The following is an 18,322-nucleotide window of genomic DNA, read 5'->3' on the forward strand; positions in this document are numbered from 1 at the left end:
CAGGGTTTATGGTACTGTATTATTGTTATTTTATTATAATGTAAAATGTTAGATTTGAATATTTTACAATCAAAAATATCTGATTATAATTATATAAAATATTGGATGAAATATTTTACAACATTATTATGTTACCATTATGTTATTATTTTGTAAGAAAGATAAAATAAAATATTATTAGATTAAAAATATCATATATCGTAAAATTACCTTTAAAAGTGACATTATTTATTGAATTAAATAAATATATATTTTAATAAAAGGGAAAGTCTTATTTATGGTACCGTATTATTGTTATTTTATTATAATGTAAATTGTTGGATTTGAATATTTTACAATCATACATATGTGATTATATAAAAATATAAATTATATAAAATATTGGAAATGAAATATTTTACAACATTATTATGTTACTATTATGTTATTATTTTGTAAAAAATAAAATAAAATGAAATATTATTAGATCAAAAATATCGTACAATTTTTGACAGAAAATGTCTTAATCCCAAGCAAACAACGGGGCACTAAATAAACATTGTTTGGTTGCAACACTGATGATAGAATATATCGTTTATATCATTCGTGCCATCACCGGAAACGCTTTATTTTGAAGGCGTCAACCGGAAGGGTGCTTGACGCGACCTGTCGCCGTGTCTGTCGTGGGTGACATCATGCTGACCGCTTGTCTCGTGCGTGTGCGCATCTCATCATCTTCACACGCACACTGGGCCTGCCCTTGACGTGCGCGCGCGGTAAGTGCGTCCACGTCTGCTCGATGTCGATGTTTTCATCGATCGATTGCCAGGCACTAGCTGGCTAGCTAGCTAGCTAGCTAAGCTAAGCTAGCCAGAGAGATTGAGCTGATACACGCGCGTGCATACGCTCAGTCTTCAATTGAATGTGCGCACGAGGCTCGTGCTCCTCCATGTTCATTTAAAGGCATTTGAAGTCGCGTCAGTCGTGACGTCACCCGGACGACAACTCAACATGTCAGCTGACATCTGTGGTTCCTAATCATCCCAAAGCAAAAGCCTTCCATCTTGTTTGGCAGCCATGCAGCAGAAGTTGTGTTCCCGACGTACCGGTTCTTTTCACTCGGACCGAGACTGCAACGAACCCCTGGCGTCATGTGACCTCCCCTTCCGCTGCCCCCGCTGTGGTGAGCAGGAGCGCTTCCACAGTATGGACGCCCTCCACGCCCACCTGGAGTACCGACACTCGTACCGTTCGCCGGACGAGGCAAGCGGCGGAGGCTTCAGCATCACCGGGAAACTCCCTCCTGACTCCCTGAGCGCCGCTGTATCCTGGCAGGACATGAGCCTCCCGGCCCGCAGGGGGCAGCAGAGCACGGGGCGGCCGCCTCACGTGCGTTCGCTGAGCGACAGCAGAGATGGAGCCTTCATGTTGTCCTACAACTCTGCGAGGAGGCGGACCCACAGCGTGGGTGTCGGGACACAGGCTGAAGAAGAGGAAGCAGAGGAGCAATTAGATTCTCATAATCCAGGTTGCCCTTCAAAGCCGGACTTGGACTGGATGTGGGACCTTCCAGGTGAGTCCAGCTGATATGTTGTGATCCCACCCGTCGCTCATGTGACGCTCCCACTTAGGGCGGTGTGCTTCCTCTGGCTCAGATGCGGCGGCGGCTTCGGCTGCGGTGCGGCGCCGTCTAGCCAGCATGTTGCGAGCGGCCGACGGCAGCGTGCAGCGCCGGCTGGCGCGGGTCAGCACGGAGCTGGCTCACACCGACACGCAGCTGCTATGCGAGCGCGCTCACTCGCAGCATCTGTCCCAGGAGAGACAGGAAGTGGCCGACAGGGAACGCTCGCTCAGCCGGCAGGTGGACGTAGCCGTTATGGTCATTGCAGCGCTCAAGGAGCAGATCAACGCCTCGGAGAACGAGCTGGAGCGGCGAGAGAGGTAACGTTTGTTGTTGTTCGAATAGGATGAAGGTGGCTCAGGATTGGTCCTTGCAGGCAGGTCATCACCATCCAGAAGTTTCTGGAAGCAGCAGCTCGCCAGGAGACCAGCGGCAAAGTGAGAATCCAGTGCTTCATCGAGAACCTGCTGAGACGCATCGCCCTGGCTGAGAGACTGCTGGAGTACTACCAAGTCAACGGCAGCCCGCCTCAGCGCCACCAGTGCACGGTATCCACACATGCACGCACGGGATTCGTACACGTCAAACATTTGACGTCTGACTCTCCTCAGCAGCACCAGCAAGGAAGCGATGGCGGACCTCACAGGATGACAAAAAGCAGGTGAGCCTCTCCTACTTTCAGAAGAACCAGAATATAGAGCAGTGGGAGCCACCTGCTGTGGCCCACCGAGGTGTACTGTATTCGGACACATGCACCGAGCAGCCGGTGTGATGCCCTGGAGGTCTCTGTCAAACCTTTGGAAGTTTTCAAATGCTGCAGTGGCTGTGTTTCAGGTGGCTGATAAGATTTTTGGGTGTGGCATTTTTTTGGACCGAGAGGCGGGGTACACCCTGGACTGGTGGCCAGCCAATCACAGGGCACATATAGACAAACAACCATTCACACTCACATTCATACCTATGGACAATTTGGAGTGGCCAATTAACCTAGCATGGAGCCGGAGTCGCACGGGGAGAACATGCAAACTCCACACAAAGATGGCTGAGGGTGGAATTGAACTCGGGTCTCCTAGCAGTGTGGCCTGCACGCGAACCACTCATCCACTGTGTAGCCGTAATTGTTTCTTATTCATTCATTCATTTTCTACCGCTTTTCCTCACAAGGGTGGCGGGGGTGCTGGAGCCTATCCCAGCTGTCTTCGGGCGAGAGGCGGGGTACACCCTGGACTGGTTGCCAGCCAATCACAGGGCACATATAGACAAACAACCATTCACACTCACATTCTAACCTATGGACAATTTGGAGTCGCTAATTAACCTAGCATGTTTTTGGAATGTGGGAGGAAACCCACGCATGTACGGGGAGAACATGCAAACTCCACACAGAGATGGCAGAAAGTGGAATTGAACTCTGGTATCCTCGCTGTGTGGCCTGCGCACAAACCACTCGTTCACCGTGCAGCCATAATTATTTCTAAATATGTATGAAAATTTAAACAGGTGCATTACAGGGTTTAGGTATAAAAAATAGTTTTTGTATAATTTCTAATTGATTATAGAATAAATTTATTTCATAATGTAAAATATTTACATAAAAATACATTAAAATATTTATACACATTTTGATATACTATTGTAAAATATTAAATTTGTAGGGCTTTTAATGCGTTCATCTCCGATTTGCTGTTCGGTGAACAATCATTTCAATTCCCCGCAGGTCAGCAGGAGGTCAGCTCTCCTCATCTGGTCTCCATGGCAACATGACGCCTCCGCCCCCTCGCAGGCCGTCCTGCGGGCGGGACCAAGAGCGGGAGCAGCGTGAGCGTCTGGCCCGCTCGTCCAGGCTCTTCTGCCGACCCGAGCACAGAGATGACATCTGGAACCAGCGGCGGCGGTCGGCGGGGTACGAGACATAGAGAACGGGAGGTCCGTCCATCATCTGTAGCAACGTTTGCATCGGGCCAGACCCAAACAATAATTGGTGGGTGTCCCTGAAGTCTGGATAATAATATTTCTTTATTTTTAATATGTTAAAAATGTTCTTACATTTATTTATGAATTTCAATATTTTTATTTATTACATACTGTATTATATGTATATTTTGTAAAGTTGAAATAATTTCAACATTTTTTCAAGATCATTTTTTAAAATAAATTATAATTTATTTTAATTAGTAATTCATTTTTTAAATATAATTATTGATATATCTAGACCTTAGGGACACCCTGCATTTATCATTGAGTGTATATTTATTCCACATGTACCTGTGTGAATGTATATTGTTATTTGGAGGCCTTGTGAACAAGTAACAGTAGGATTAATAATAGTAATAATAATCATAATGCTGTTTGTTGTGCGTTTCAGCCAAACAATTTCCTCTCTAAGGATAGTTTGTAGTTGTGTAACGTGCATAGCGGTAGCTTGGTGATGTGTTACTTATCTGTAGCATATATGGTTTGATTGTATTTTATTTTATTTTCTAAGAAAATGTAACATGCAAGCTAGCAGCCGTGGGTGAAAACTTGATAAATATGTAGCATTATTTTTCTACACATTCAAAAAGGCCGAAGGAGCAAAATTGTATGACAAGCTGCTCATGCAGTCAAGACTGCCGCGATGTCATATCCTGTTTTGCATGGTATGATATGCTGTGATGTATTAACGTCTGTGCAACCATGGTGACGTCACGTGGTGTTCCAAGGTGCCACTGCATGAAACCTTGCAACTTGCGACAACCAGCAGATCTTGTTCTCCTGTTGAGGAATATTTAGCTTAGATGCTAACAAAGGAAGAGACAATCACTGAAAGTGGGTTTAAAAGAAAAATATGTTATATTTTATGTCGTGTACACTTAATGGTGAAGTTCTCACTAGTTTTGTGCCTTCACTCTTCATCTGTGCACCGCTGTAATGGACTTGTATTAAACAACATGGCAACAAAACGCCAAACTACTGCCTGTGTTGTCAAACTATTTGTATGTGTGCTGGGTCGTTGTAAAAGCCATAAAACCACGATGAAGCTAGCTATAGCACATGATACCGGAAGTACATATGTATACTGTAATGACCCTTAGGGGTATTACGTGTTATGTGTTTGCGCATGTGTTGCCATGGAGAGATTCGTTCCGGGGTTGGGAAGGAAAAGGGGAGACGGACAGGAAGTGGGAGAAGAAACGGCATCGTGGGTTACAACCGCTACAGTAGCCCTTGTTAGGAATCGTTGTTTTTTGGGTCTTTATAAAATAAAATGGCTGTTGTTCCGCCTAAATACAGTATATTTTATCTCACACATTGTAGTTTTTCGGTTTATAAGTCGCGCAAAGCCAAACCAAAGCGTGCTTACCCTACAAGTTGTAACATTTTAAAAAATGAAGCGTGGTATTCATTCGGCTGGCTAACTGAATAGACGCCTTTTAAACAAGAGTACCGTATGTACAATATTCTCGGCGTGTAAGTCACACAACGTCACTTCCGCTCGTTTTAAGCTTGCTGATAACTACGAGTTGTGTTCCTTTAAACCAACGCGGGGTCACGTGACAAGCGGAAGCAGCTGAGGTCGTAAGCAAGACAGACGTCTCACACTGATTTCTTTTGACTATCTGGAGCGTAGACGCTCACGATGTGTACTTTTGACAAAACACACTCATGTATACGTTTCTAAACTTGTTTTAAACCTTAACGAGATTCAGTCACGTTTTTATTTACTACATCTTCACTGAGTGATACACGCGGCGTCAGGACGCCAGAGTAAGGCTCCTCGCTTAAAACACACGATCTTGGGTGCTAGCTGCAGCTAGCCGCAGCGTCGCTATGAAGCCCAGAGAGGACGCCATGACGAGCTCCATTGTGCAAAGGATCGCACGGCAGGCTCTCCTCACCTTTCGAAACACGCCTCGGCTCTGCGATGAGGCCGTGAAATGTTTCACGGAGAACCACAGCAAGCTGCACGGTCTCATGAGCGAAGTGCGAGCGGGTGACCTGAAGCTCGTCCCGCCCGCCGCCGCGCCCCCTCTCCGCAGCGCGCCCCCGGTCACTTACATGCACATATGCGAGACGGAGCAATTCAGCATGGGGGTGTTCCTGCTCAAGAGCGGAGCCTGCATCCCCTTGCATGACCACCCGGGCATGCACGGCCTCCTCAAAGTCATGTACGGCAAGCTTCGGATCAGCTGCATCGACAGGCTGGAGCGGCCGCCCGGCGCCCCGCCCTCCCCGCCTCAGGTGGGCGCTCTCCGCCGCTGCCTGCTGCGCTCCATAGGCGAGTACACGGAGAACAGCGAGCCGTGCCTGCTGGCTCCTGACCGGGATAACCTGCACCAAATCGACGCCGTGGACGGCCCCGCGGCCTTCTTGGACATCCTGGCCCCGCCTTATGACCCGGATGACGGCAGGGACTGTCACTACTACCGGGTAATGGAGACTGAGCTGAGAGACCAGGAGAGCAGGGAGGTGTGGCTTATGGAGGTCGCACAGCCCCTGAGCTTCTGGTGCGGTACGGAGCCCTACCCGGGCCCTGAGGTACGCCTCTGACCCCGGGTGGGGTGTGTGACATCACCGAGGGTTAAACCCAGCTTTTTTGGTGACCCGTTTGTTGTCTTCTTGAACATGATTGACATGTGCAGACTGCTGGAAGAGATTGATATTATTTGCTGTCATCTTCCATCAAGGTTAGCTTGGTGCTAACATTATAACTAGTATTTCATGAGCAGGAGGAAAGACGCAAGGTAGATGACGGCTGCAGGATGGCAATATGGTGCCTGTGGTCCAATTAGCATTTTTAGCTCTAAAGCTTGACTCAACTGTGACAACGTTGACACATTTCAGCACGAAAAAGGAGGAAGGAAGAGTTTGTACGTAAGCTGGAGTACAACGTGATGCAAATAAACAACAATGAAAGAAAGATGGAGTCGGTGTACTTTTAGCAGGATTGTGAGTTAGCATGATGAGTAGGTTGATCCTTCTCAGGAGTCCGTTTTTTAAAAATAAATTTTCCAAATATTAAAATTTTTTTTTTTACGTGGTGTCAATTTTCTTCTATTATGACTTATTCCCATAATATAACGTTTTGTTCTGCCTGATTAAAAAAAAATACAACTTTTCTTTCACTACTTTCCTCATAATATGACTTTTAAAAATCCAATATTTTTATATAATACTCTTTATAATATAATACTCGTATTTTAACTTTATTCTTGTGATAACTTTCATGTTTCAACTTTATGGAAATTTTTCCTTGTTTATTCTCATTAATATGAATCAGACATTTTTTTCTCTTCATATTCTGTCTTTATTTTTGTGAAATTGCATCAATTTTTTCTCCATTTCTGCTAAATTGTCTTCTGGCAATTCTGACTTTATTACCATAATATTTTAATTTTATTCTTGTAACATAACTTTTTCCGCAATCTAATTTTCCTGAAAATGCCAGCTTTATTTTCCTAATATTGAAAAACATGTTTTTTCTCGTAAAATTGTGCCTTTTTTTTTTGTTAAAGACACATTTTTTTTCTCTTAATATTTTGGCTTTATTCTCATAAAATGATTGCTGTTTTTCTCTTGTTTTTTTCATCTCCAACTATTTCAACATTGCGTAGTTTTTCTTGTACATTTGACTTTTCCCATAATATTTTGACTTTATTCTCATCACATATTTTCCTGAAAAATTCCATATGTATTGTTTTTTTTTTTAATTTCTTTCATGTTTTAACTTCACTAAAAGCATTTTTCTCATTAGAATCCGACTTCTCTTAATATTTGAACTTTATGCTTGTGAAATTCTTGCTGTTTTTTCCTTTTGCTTTCTTTGTTTTTATTTCAACTTTCTTTGAGTACATTTTCTTCTCCCAGTTATTACTTTATTCCAATAATATCTTGACTTTATTTTCCTAATATAACTTTTTTTTGCAACCTAATCTTAAATGAAAATGAGTTAATTTTTTTCTCCTAAAAAAATTCTCCATAAATTATGACTTTTCCCCCTTCATATTTTGACTTTACTCTTGTAAAAGCAATGCTATTTTTTTCAATTTATGCTGTTTTTTTTTCAAAGTATTTCAACTTTATTCCCATAATATTTTGACTTTCCATTTCACTAAAATGACATTATTTTTGTAATATTGTGACTTTTTCTCGTTAGATTGAAGATGTTTTTGTCTTACTTTTTGCCTTTAATTCTTGTAAAGTTTCAGCTGTTTTTTTTCCATTTCTGCAAGGAATATTTTTAATCAGCTATTTCAACCGTAGTGTAAATTTAATTCCCATAATTATGTTGTCAGTCCTATAATATTTTGACTTTCCTGTCATAACATAATTTTTTCCACAATTTTAATTTTTCCCAAACCAAACTTTGTTTTTCCTAGTATTACGATTAATTTACTTGAATTATTTTTTGTAATATTATGAGTTTGTTTTGTTGTATTCCGACTTTTTTCTAAATATTTGCCAAACTTCACATTTGTTTTCTTGCTTTTGTAACATGCGCATGCCGTGCAGTTCTCTGCTGAAACACTAGAGGGGAGTGTTTTTCCGGATGAGCAAACATGACACTCTTCCACTGTTTAGCCTGTTAGCTGGCTCTGGCGCTGGTAAACGTTGGTAATTAAAGAGAGAAAGAGAGAGCAGCAATTGATGGGCGTGTCACAACACCTATTTTAATTGCAAATGTTCCAAATCAGGAAGAGAAAGCGCCAATCCATCGCACCCTTTATGGTCTTGATGACATGACACCCAACTTTAGGATTATTGAACATTTTATTATTATTATTATTTATCTATGACACTGTTGTGACGTCACATGTTCTACACAAACATAATATTTTCAAGAATATTCTCATTGATCATCCTGAGTCATGTGAAAAAAATGTCATTGCTCCGCCCCCCAGTGATGTCACTGTTTGACTCCTCCTCTTTCTCCAAAAGTAAAAAAAAGTGGGAAAAATGTGTGTGCGCAATTTGGACTCCCTGAGGCGAATAGGCGAGGCTCGGTGATGATGTCATCAAGGGGCGGGGTCTTTCTTGTCCTTGTGTCTCAGGTGGATCTTGACGTGTCTCCGCCTCTCGTCGCTGCGGGCGAACCTCCTGCCGCAGGTGTCGCAGGAAAAGGGCTTCTCGCCGGTGTGCGTGCGCACGTGCGTGGTCAGGTGATCGCTACGGCTGAAGGCGCGCAGGCACACGCGGCACTGGAAGGGTTTGAGGCCCGTGTGGATGCGGAGATGTCGGCTCAGCTCATCCGACCGGGAGAAACGGCGGTCGCAGCTCTCCGCCGGGCACGCGTACGGCCGCTGGTGCACGGGCGTCTTACTGGGCCGGCTGGGGTACTTCCTGGGCCGCAGGATGGGCCTCAGCGGGAGGTTTTGGTGCGCCGGGAAAGCGGCGGCGAGCGGGCCTTCGGCGGCCGTGGAAGGTGCGCCCAGTGTGAAATTTCTGATGGTGTTGAGCGGCGTGAGCGGCGGCGCCAGCGTATACGGCACCGACTTCCGGTCCGGGAAAGCCGCCTGGATGTCCCGTTGGCACTGCGGGTACAAGCCGGCGTACTCCGGCGGGACAGGGTGCAGCGCCGCGTCCGCGCTGGACTTGTGTGCGGAGTTATATGAGGGCGGGGCGTGGTAGGACACTGCGCAGGTGGGCGTGGCCAGGTAGCCCCCGGCGGACGGGTCCTGGTATACTACGTCCGCGCTGCACGAGTAGGAGGGGGCGGGGTGGAGGTGCGCGTACATGTGGCCGACGTCAGGCGGGCCGTGCGCCATGACGCAGGTGGGCTGCTGTTGTCCTCCGCTGGCGCCGACCGGATGCTCCAGCTCACCTGCGCACGTGACAAGGAAGACACCTGTCAATCACTCATTTTAGACAATCCCTGACGTCATTGACCAAATATGGTGTCATATTGATCACATGATCTACTCTCGTCCAGTGTCAGCAACGTGATGATTTTGTAAAACCGCAGGCTTCCCCAAGTCATCAGCTGAAACGCGGCGTTGCCATGACAACAAAGTGACGGCCTACAAGATGCCAAAAAAGGCCGCAGCTGTTCTCCCTGAGCAGAAGCAAGGTGTTCCTCAGGGCTCCGTTCGAGAGCCAGTTTCAGTCTGCAGGCCTTCTCACACATATGCAGATGACAGCCAGCTCTCGGCCTTTTGAACGCCCACACTTCCAAAAATGTTGCCGTGTATTGTCGCTGTGTGGCGAGCCGCCCACCCGCTGCCAGATGGGGGTTTGCTCCGTACGCACACACACACACACACACACACACACACACACACACGTTTTTTTTTTTTAAGCTCAAAGCCTCCCACACATACATGCACACACACACATATACAGAGCACCATGGGGACGATGCCCCCCGCTTCCACCCTTCGCCCACGCTCCTCCGGGGCCGCTGAGGCTCTGGGGTGGGGGGTTGGTTTTGTGTTTGATGGCTGGAGGTCCGGCGGCTCGGCGAACCGCACCACGCCGATTAATCATGTGTCATTGGTGGTTTTTGTTAATGTGGATCTTTGTCTCCGAAACGCAACCACCGCTCAAGCTGCTCCGGTCTGCAAAAGATTCCTATTTGTTGTGTTTCAAGCAAGTCCACGTTTGCACCAAAGGCAAAATGGCCGCTGCGTGGGGACCACAGCGTGGTGGATGGTCAAGACGTGTCGGCAACACGAATCAAATCATGAAAACATTGGTCTGAATGTTTTGAGGCTGGAAAAACTGGGAATGGTGACAATTTTGGCCCCTTGAATGTCAATAGATAGCCGGAATGTCTTGCCTAAGCCAAATATTTTGACGTCGGATTGCTTTGGGAGATGCCAGAAAAACAAATTATTAATTTCTTAGGAATTTTGGGGGCCGTAAACATGGAACTCAATGAAAATTTTTTGGGAACGTTAAAAATGAATGTCCTGAGTGGAATGTTTTGACATTGGAATGGGTTGAGGGATGTGGAAATAGTAGGAATTCTTCAGATCAAAGTAAATTTGTGTTGGGAAAATGGGGAATCTCTGGAAAAGTGGGAGTTTGTTGTGGGCGTGGAAGAGAGCGCTTGAGATTTTGACGTTGGAATGCTTTGACTGGGTCAGGAAATTTGGAAGTTGTAAGAATTCCTCTTATGGAAATGTGGGATTTTGTGAAAAGTGTGAATTTTGGAGGTGTAATTCCGAATGTACTGAATGAGAGGAATGTTTTCATGTTGGAATGGGTTGAGAAAAGAAGGACGTTTTATTAATTCCCCAGCTCAAAAGGAATTTTTTATGGAAACGGGAATTTTTGGAAGGTTGAAAATTAATGTCTGAAAATGGCATTCATTTCAATGGGAATTTTGGGGGCCGTAAAATGTTGAATTCCGGGAAAACTGGAGAAAATGAATCAGTGTAATGTTTTGACATTGGATTGCGCTGAGAAATTTGGAATTAGTAGAGATTTACAAGATCACCGGGAATCTCTGTAAAAATGGGGAATTGTGGTAAATAAATAGCCTGAAGGTGCTGGAGGTTTTGATGTTGGAATGATTGGAATGGGTTGGGAAATGTGAAAATTATATAAATTAATAAAATAAATTGGAAATGTCAGAATTTGGGTGAATTTTTTGGATGTGGAACATTTATTATTCCGATTGTACTGAATGAGCTGACCCACAACACTAGTTTGGATACGTGGCATAGAAGATGGGTGAATGTTTTCATGTTGGAATGGGTTGAGAAAAACGGGAAGTCATATCAAATCTTGAGATCAGAAGGAATGTTTTATGGAAATGCGGAAACCGGAAACAGAGTTTTTGGAAGGAAAAATAGATAGCTTGAATGTCTTGCATGAGCCAAATGTTTTGACGTTGGAATGCATTGGGAAATGCGTGAATATGAGGAAAACCATTGATTTTTGGAAAGTTGAAAATGAATGTCCTGAATGAACGGAATTGTTGGAATCAGTTGAAAAATGCTGTCTTGGGGCGAGAGGCGGGGTACACCCTGGACTGGTGGCCAGCCAATCACAGGGCACATATAGACAAACAACCATTCACACTCACATTCATACCTATGGACAATTTGGAGTGGCCAATTAACCTAGCATGTTTTTGGAATGTGGGAGGAAACCGGAGTACCCGGAGAAAACCCATGCATGCATGGCGAGAACATGCAAACTCCACACAGAGATGGCCGAGTGTGGAATCGAACCTGGTCTCCGAGTTGTGAGGTCTGCACGCTAACCACTCGCCCGCTGTGCAAAAATTCGTAATTTATGGAAATGTGGGAATTTGGTGGATGTGGGAAAATAGATCAAGGTTCTGACATTGGAGTGCTTTGAATGGGTTGGGAAATGTGGAAGTAGTACAAATTCTTCCTATGGAAATGTGTAATTTGGGGAATAGTGTGACTTGGATCGGATGTGGAACATTTGTTATTCCAAATGTACTGAATGAGGTGAATGTTTTCATGTTGGAATTGGTTGAGAAATGTGGGAAGTTGAAAGAATTTTAGAGATCAAATACAATTACAGGAATAGTGGCAATGTGGAAAATAGTTCTGCAACAATTAATCAATGGATTAATCGATTCTTTAGTTGACAATTAATTTGGTGTTTGAGTCATTGTTTATTATGGCGTTTATTTTTTAAAAAATACAAACATCCTCTGATTCGGCCAATCAAATGCAAGTATTTTCTCATTTCTGTTGTCATCCATGAAAGCAGAGCTATTATCTTTGTCTTTTAGGAAAAATATATATTTTTGTTTGACTTTGTTAGGTATTTTTTAATATTTTGTTTGTGTTTGCTTGGTATTGATCTGACCATTACTGGCCTGACCATTATTCCATTAATGGACTAAAAAAATAATAATTAGTTTCCGGCCTAATGGAAAATGGATAGGTAGCCTGTTCTGGAGGTCCTTGATGGATGGGTCGAGAAATGTAGAACTCGTCAAAATAATTCCTTCATTTTAAATGGAAATGAATATGGAATTGTGGAAAATATAGGAAATTTATGGTGGAATGTGTTAACAGCTAGCCAGAGAAGTCGAATGTTTTGGTGTCGGAATGGTTTGAGTTGAATATGAAAAATATGGAAGTAGTAAGAATTCTCAAGTTGCGTTTAAAAAACTTGGAATTTTGAGAAATGTATGACTTTTTTGACAGATTTGGAATTGTATTTCAATATACTACATTTATATATATTATATCTTCTAGTCATTCCAGGCTTCTACTAACAAAGAGACATCAATGCCAATGGTTGAAGGAGCATCACAATAAACATCTAAAGTCTTCTCAAAGTCATCTTTACTTGGTTGGAAGAATTCCAACCATAAAATAACGGAAATGTTCTTTTCAAAAAGACGTTAAGTAAACAAAAAAATCTGACGTTCGTGCAAACTCACCTCAGAAGCAAACAAATGTATCCCTGTCTTCTTCTTGTATGTTCTTCTTCTGGTTTCTCCTCGGGATGATGACCGCCAAGACGTTCCTCGCTGTCCAAAGAGGGACAAAGAGCGTCCGGGATGAAGAAGGTGAATGTGGCCAGAGCGGAAAAAGTTCCTGGTCATCGTCACCCGGGTCCGAGTGGGATGCTGCCACAAAGAGAAGGGAGGGGGGGGGGGGTTGGGGCGGTAACACGATTGTTCCTCCCTCACATTTAAAATAGTTATGATAATGAAGTGGACAACATTGGTCTTCATTGGACTTTATGACTTTATGATGTTAGCATATGAAGCATTATTAGCTACCCAAGACAATCAAATCCAAATATCATAATAAACGCATTCCTCATAGTGGTGATGTCATCAGATAGCGTTCCTAATGAAGTGGCTGGCGGGTGAATGTGGTTTGGATGACTCAGCAGCTGTCAATCACAATGATTACACATCACTTTGCATAGAGGATGGGGGGGGGCAGTACAGTACATGATAGCGACCATACTCATTTTGCTTGGTGTGTGTGTATATGTGTGTATGTGTGTGTGACACAAACTAAATCAAATCATTTGTGTGTGTGTGTGTGTGTGTGTTAAAGGAGACGTCAACCTCCTCCCTCTGTCCCCGAGACCTCCTCGGGGGGCTGAGTGGGTGGACCTTCTCAGCAGATGGACTGCTGCTCACCAATGGTCACTTTATAACACACACACACACACACAAGGTACATATCTCCATGCTTTTGTGTTTATGTGCATGTTTTTGTACCACTGTGCACATACAAAATCATAATAAACATTTTGACTCTATATTGGTACTTAATTAGTACTTACTGAATTACTTACTTAATTAGTACTTAATGGTCTTTTGTTTATGTTACCTTCAAGGCTATAATAGAATTATGAAAATGTACATCATTTGGAAATTATAATAACAACAATAATAATAATAATTATTATTATTATTATTATTTCCTAAATTTATTATTTATTATTTTTTTTTCATTTTTCATATTCGTATAATAATAATAAATAATAAATAAATATTAATATTAATAATAATAATAATAATAATATATTATTATTATTATTATTATTATTATTATTATTATTATTATTATTATTATTATTATTATTATTATTATTCATGAACCAGGTAATTTAGAATTCTAATGTTATAGATCATGACGCAGCATTAATGCAATTTGCATTGTTGGTTACATTTATTTATTTTTTTGTCCAAAATGTTCCAATTTAAAATAAATAAAATTATATTAAAATCGCCCAAAGACAGCTGGGATAGGCTCCAGCACCCCCCGCGACCCTCGTGAGGAAAAGCAGTAGAAAAAAATGAATGAATATTAAAATGTACAATATTACATATGAGTGACATTAATGTCACTTTGCCTGAGTACTCGGCCCGTTAGTCTTCTTATATTACAATATTTGCTGGAGGAATAAGTATTCCGGAGAATCATCCAACTGCATTTCAAACACTTAATGTATTATAAAAAGAAAATAATTAAAAGTCGCCCCAAAACACGTCACACGCAGAACAATGCCATCTAGTGGGCAAAATGAGACAAAGCAGGGATCGTTCACTTTTCAGCGGAAGTAGGATAATATGACGTCATCTGAACGTGCACTTACCACAAAGATGAAAACCGGAAAGTATTTGATAACCACCGTCGTGGAACCAACGAGATCTTATAGCAGATATTGGCTTTTTGTTGAATTGCATATTGAGCACCAAAGTAGCTTAATTCAGCCACTTTGGTCTTACATGACCGGATGTGACGTAACAGCTTTGCATTGTGGGCTTGGAGGGACGTGTTTTTTTGTTTGTTTTGTTGCAAGGAGTAAAAAAAACATAATGCAGGCGTGTTGTGTTATTAACTGCCACTGATGAGATTACATTTTTCTCATTTTCATCAATTAATTTCTCATTTTCCCACTGGTAAGTTTGACTCAAAGCACGTTTTTCGTCTTTCACGTGCAGCATTTAGTTGGCTGCTAGCGTTAGCCAAGCTAGCTGAGGGCAGCAAAGTACGTTTTGGGAGAAACATAGAATACAAGAACCGTGGTCAATTTAAACGGTTTAAAAGTAACAATGGGGGGGGGTGTTTTTTTTAGGGAGACCAGCTCATGAAATGGATGGAATTCATCCAGACTGGGCACCCTCATTACATCTCGGACACAAGGAAGCGGAAGCTAACAAAGATAGCAAGAGACTTTCTCCAACAAGAGAGGACAAAGAGCGACTGCGACAACAACCGGAAGCTGTTAGCAAGACTGAATTAGTGCTACACATTGAAGGTATGTTTAATGTTCACCTACCAAAATCAAGTTTCAGCCGCACAGGACTCTACTCAGATTAGGGAACAGATTAGGGGTGTCAAATTATTTTTAAAAATGTAATCAGATTAACCACAGTTTTCTAAACCAATTAATCATGATTAATCACATCATTAAATATGCCATTTTTTATTGTATTTAATGAATAGAAAGATAAATTATGATATATATTATAACACTAGTGTCTTAAATAGTAGTACAACTTTTGAATCACACTGTAAACATGTTGAGGGGTTGTGTTCGTAGTAGAGCCCGACTCTAACTTTCCAATGTTAAAGAGTCAGATACACAAGCTGTAAATAACAATTTATCAGTGTCCTAACTGTGTTCATCTTGTGTAAGTAAGCGGTGGTCTATGTAGCATTATAGAATGTGCATACAGGGAGTATGTGCAGATTCTGGAAGATCTAGAAATCTTTCTGTGGGGGTTTTTGTGTGTAGCTGCTCCATAGGAGTTCACAACTCAATACAGCAGTAGTCCAGAGGTCCTCAGGAGTGTTTGGTGCTTGGGAATGTTACCGATCACAGTGGAGTGGACGTCCCCGGAGGCGGGCCGCTTTGGAAATTCAATGAAATACAGCTGGAATAGGTGCAGATTCTGGAAGATCTAGAAATATTTCTGTGGGGGTTATTGTGTGTAGCTGCTCTATAGGAGTCCACAACTCAATACAGCAGTAGTCCAGCTTCCACAATAATTCCTGTTTGTGTCCTGCAGATTTTGAGCAGCTGATTGCTGATCAAGAAGAAAGTTCCCCTCAGCCACAGGTCGGGAGCTCCACTTGGGAGCAAGAGGAGCCACAGCCTATTAAAAAAGAAGAAGAAGAAGAGGAGCCACAGCCCACCTTCATTAAAGAGGAAGAAGTGGAGCCACAACCCCGCTACTTTAAAGACAAAGAGGAAGAACTCGCTCATGAGGGAGAGCATCTTCCAGCGCCAGAGGAGGCTGATCTCACCAGGTTGCAACTGACCGGTATCTCTCCGGTGATCGAACACCGTGAACACAAACCACTCGAGTTCCCACGGCTTCATCGTAGTCCAAGTGAGGACATGAGAGAGGCGGAGCCTTCATGCAGCAGCTCACTGCCACACGTGACAAGAGAAGCTGATGGAGACCACTGTGGAGGACCACAAGCGGACGACCTCTTAGCTCCACTGTCAGATGGTGACGACACAACGTCCCCTGAAGATGAAGGAAGCGACTGCAACCAAGACTCTGATAGCTCGAAAAAGAAGACAGGTAAACATTTTACCTGCTCAGTTTGTGATAAAAGATTTTCTTGTACGAGTAAATTGGCTCAACATATGAAAATACACACTGGAGAGAAACCTTTTAGCTGCTCAAACTGTGGTAAAAGCTTCATCACAAAGAGTGCAGTGCGATCACACATGAGAACGCACACAGGAGAAAAACCTTTCAGTTGCTCACACTGTGGTAAAAGCTTCACCACAAAGAGTGCCCTGCGATCACACGTGAGAACGCACACAGGAGAAAAACCTTTCAGTTGCTCAGACTGCGGCAAACGCTTCGCTCTCAAGTCACACGTGCAAAACCACATGACAATACACACGGGAGAAAAACCTTTCAGTTGCTCAGACTGCGGTAAACGCTTCACTCAAATGTCCAGCATGCAAAAACATATGAGAATACACACAGGAGAAAAACCGTACGGTTGCTCAGACTGTGGTAAACGCTTTACTCAAAAGTCAAGCATGGACAAACACATGACAATGCACACAGGAGAAAAACCTTACAGTTGCTCAGACTGCGGTAAACGCTTCACTCTCAAGTCAAACATGCAATCACACATGAGAACGCACGCAGGAGAAAAACCTTTCCGTTGCTCAGACTGCGGTAAATGCTTCACTCACAAATCAAACATGCAATCACACATGAGAACGCACGCGGGAGAAAAACCTTTCAGTTGCTCTGACTGCGGCAAAAGCTTCACTCACAAATCAAACATGCAATCACACATGAGAACCCACGCGGGAGAAAAACCTTTCAGTTGCTCAGAATGTGGTAAACGCTTCCTGCTTAAACAAAGTATGCTGTCGCACATGAGAACTCACACGGGAGAAAAACCTTTTAGTTGCTCAGACTGCGGTAAATGCTTCACTCTCAAGTCGCGCATGCAATCACACAGGAGAACGCACACAGGAGAAAAACCTTTCAGTTGCTCAGAGTGCGGGAAACGCTTCCTTCATAAACGAAGTATTCTATCACACATGAGAACACACAAGAGAGAAAAACCTTTAAGTTGCTCAAATTGCGGTGACACATTTTCTTCACAGTCCACTTTGCATGAACACATGCAGAGTCACTGATGGTCTACTGGTTGGCTCAGTCACTGTGTTGTCGTATTTGCACGCATCTTTGTTCATTAAATCCGTTTTTTTTTTTTTACAAATGTGGTTTCATTTTGTAGTTAAAGGTGTTTTGACTGTTGTGATCACTAAATGCTGTAACTGATGAAGTCACTTCCTGTTTCATTACTTCCAGATTGATCTGGAAATTTGATTCTTTTTACTGACTTGATTCATTCACTTCAATTCCTGAGTGAATTGGATGCGAGTGAAGAGCACATTTCAGGTCTTCGAAGGAAATGAGTGACCAAAATAGTAGTTTTTAGGCAAAAAAAATAGTAGTTTTTGCCTTTTTCATATTTTTTTCAATTATATGTAATTAATTAGAATCATTGTCAGGATGCACTGCAAGATAGCCCTCACAATCGACCAGGTACTGCACTCCCCTACCCCGTCTTTTCACAAAATTTTCACAAAATGGACTTCCCGGTATAGGTGGATCAGCCGGAGTGCACGAGAGAACGGTTTTATGGACTAACTGATGGAAAAACCGAGTGTACCTTGTATGATGGCCGAATCTTGAGCTTGATGGAGGTAGGGCTGATGACAGAGTCTATGGCATAAGTGCCAGCTTCATGTTTGGAGACCAATTCCGCGAGGATAGCTCCAAGTCTGACTGAG

The 18,322-nt window shown here is 42.9% G+C and overlaps 4 protein-coding genes across 6 annotated transcripts; 3 read left to right on the top strand and 1 right to left on the bottom strand.

The window, feature by feature from the left end:
• Positions 1-640: 640 nt before the first annotated feature.
• znf365 (zinc finger protein 365) lies at positions 641-4,555 on the top strand. Of its 3 annotated transcripts, none has more exons than XM_058064856.2 (5): positions 641-1,552; positions 1,611-1,920; positions 1,977-2,148; positions 2,212-2,261; positions 3,318-4,555. In XM_058064856.2, the coding sequence occupies exons 1-5, from the start codon at positions 1,057-1,059 to the stop codon at positions 3,514-3,516; spliced, it is 1,227 nt and encodes a 408-aa protein (XP_057920839.2). In that variant the 5' UTR covers positions 641-1,056; the 3' UTR covers positions 3,517-4,555. The 3 variants fall into 3 exon arrangements, with proteins under 3 accessions (XP_057920839.2, XP_057920840.2, XP_057920841.2); XM_058064857.2 differs by having other exon boundaries at positions 2,215-2,261; XM_058064858.2 differs by having other exon boundaries at positions 1,635-1,920.
• A 358-nt stretch (positions 4,556-4,913) lies between these two features.
• On the top strand, positions 4,914-6,669 carry adob (2-aminoethanethiol (cysteamine) dioxygenase b). The gene has a single exon (XM_058064859.2). It carries the CDS (start codon positions 5,411-5,413, stop codon positions 6,128-6,130), a length of 720 nt encoding a protein of 239 aa, XP_057920842.2. The 5' UTR covers positions 4,914-5,410; the 3' UTR covers positions 6,131-6,669.
• Positions 6,670-8,329: 1,660 nt separating this feature from the next.
• On the bottom strand, positions 8,330-9,345 carry LOC131112679 (early growth response protein 2b). Its single transcript, XM_058064194.2, has one exon. It carries the CDS (start codon positions 9,343-9,345, stop codon positions 8,596-8,598), a length of 750 nt encoding a protein of 249 aa, XP_057920177.2. The 3' UTR covers positions 8,330-8,595.
• A 6,710-nt stretch (positions 9,346-16,055) lies between these two features.
• LOC144901049 (uncharacterized) lies at positions 16,056-17,805 on the top strand. The gene has a single exon (XM_078793874.1). It carries the CDS (start codon positions 16,385-16,387, stop codon positions 17,660-17,662), a length of 1,278 nt encoding a protein of 425 aa, XP_078650000.1. The 5' UTR covers positions 16,056-16,384; the 3' UTR covers positions 17,663-17,805.
• The last annotated feature ends 517 nt before the right edge of the window (positions 17,806-18,322 follow it).

This window comes from Doryrhamphus excisus, linkage group LG10 (assembly GCF_037039965.1).
Source record: "Doryrhamphus excisus strain RoL-2023G ecotype Guam linkage group LG10, RoL_Dexc_Guam_v1.1, whole genome shotgun sequence".
Lineage (NCBI taxonomy): Eukaryota > Metazoa > Chordata > Actinopteri > Syngnathiformes > Syngnathidae > Doryrhamphus > Doryrhamphus excisus.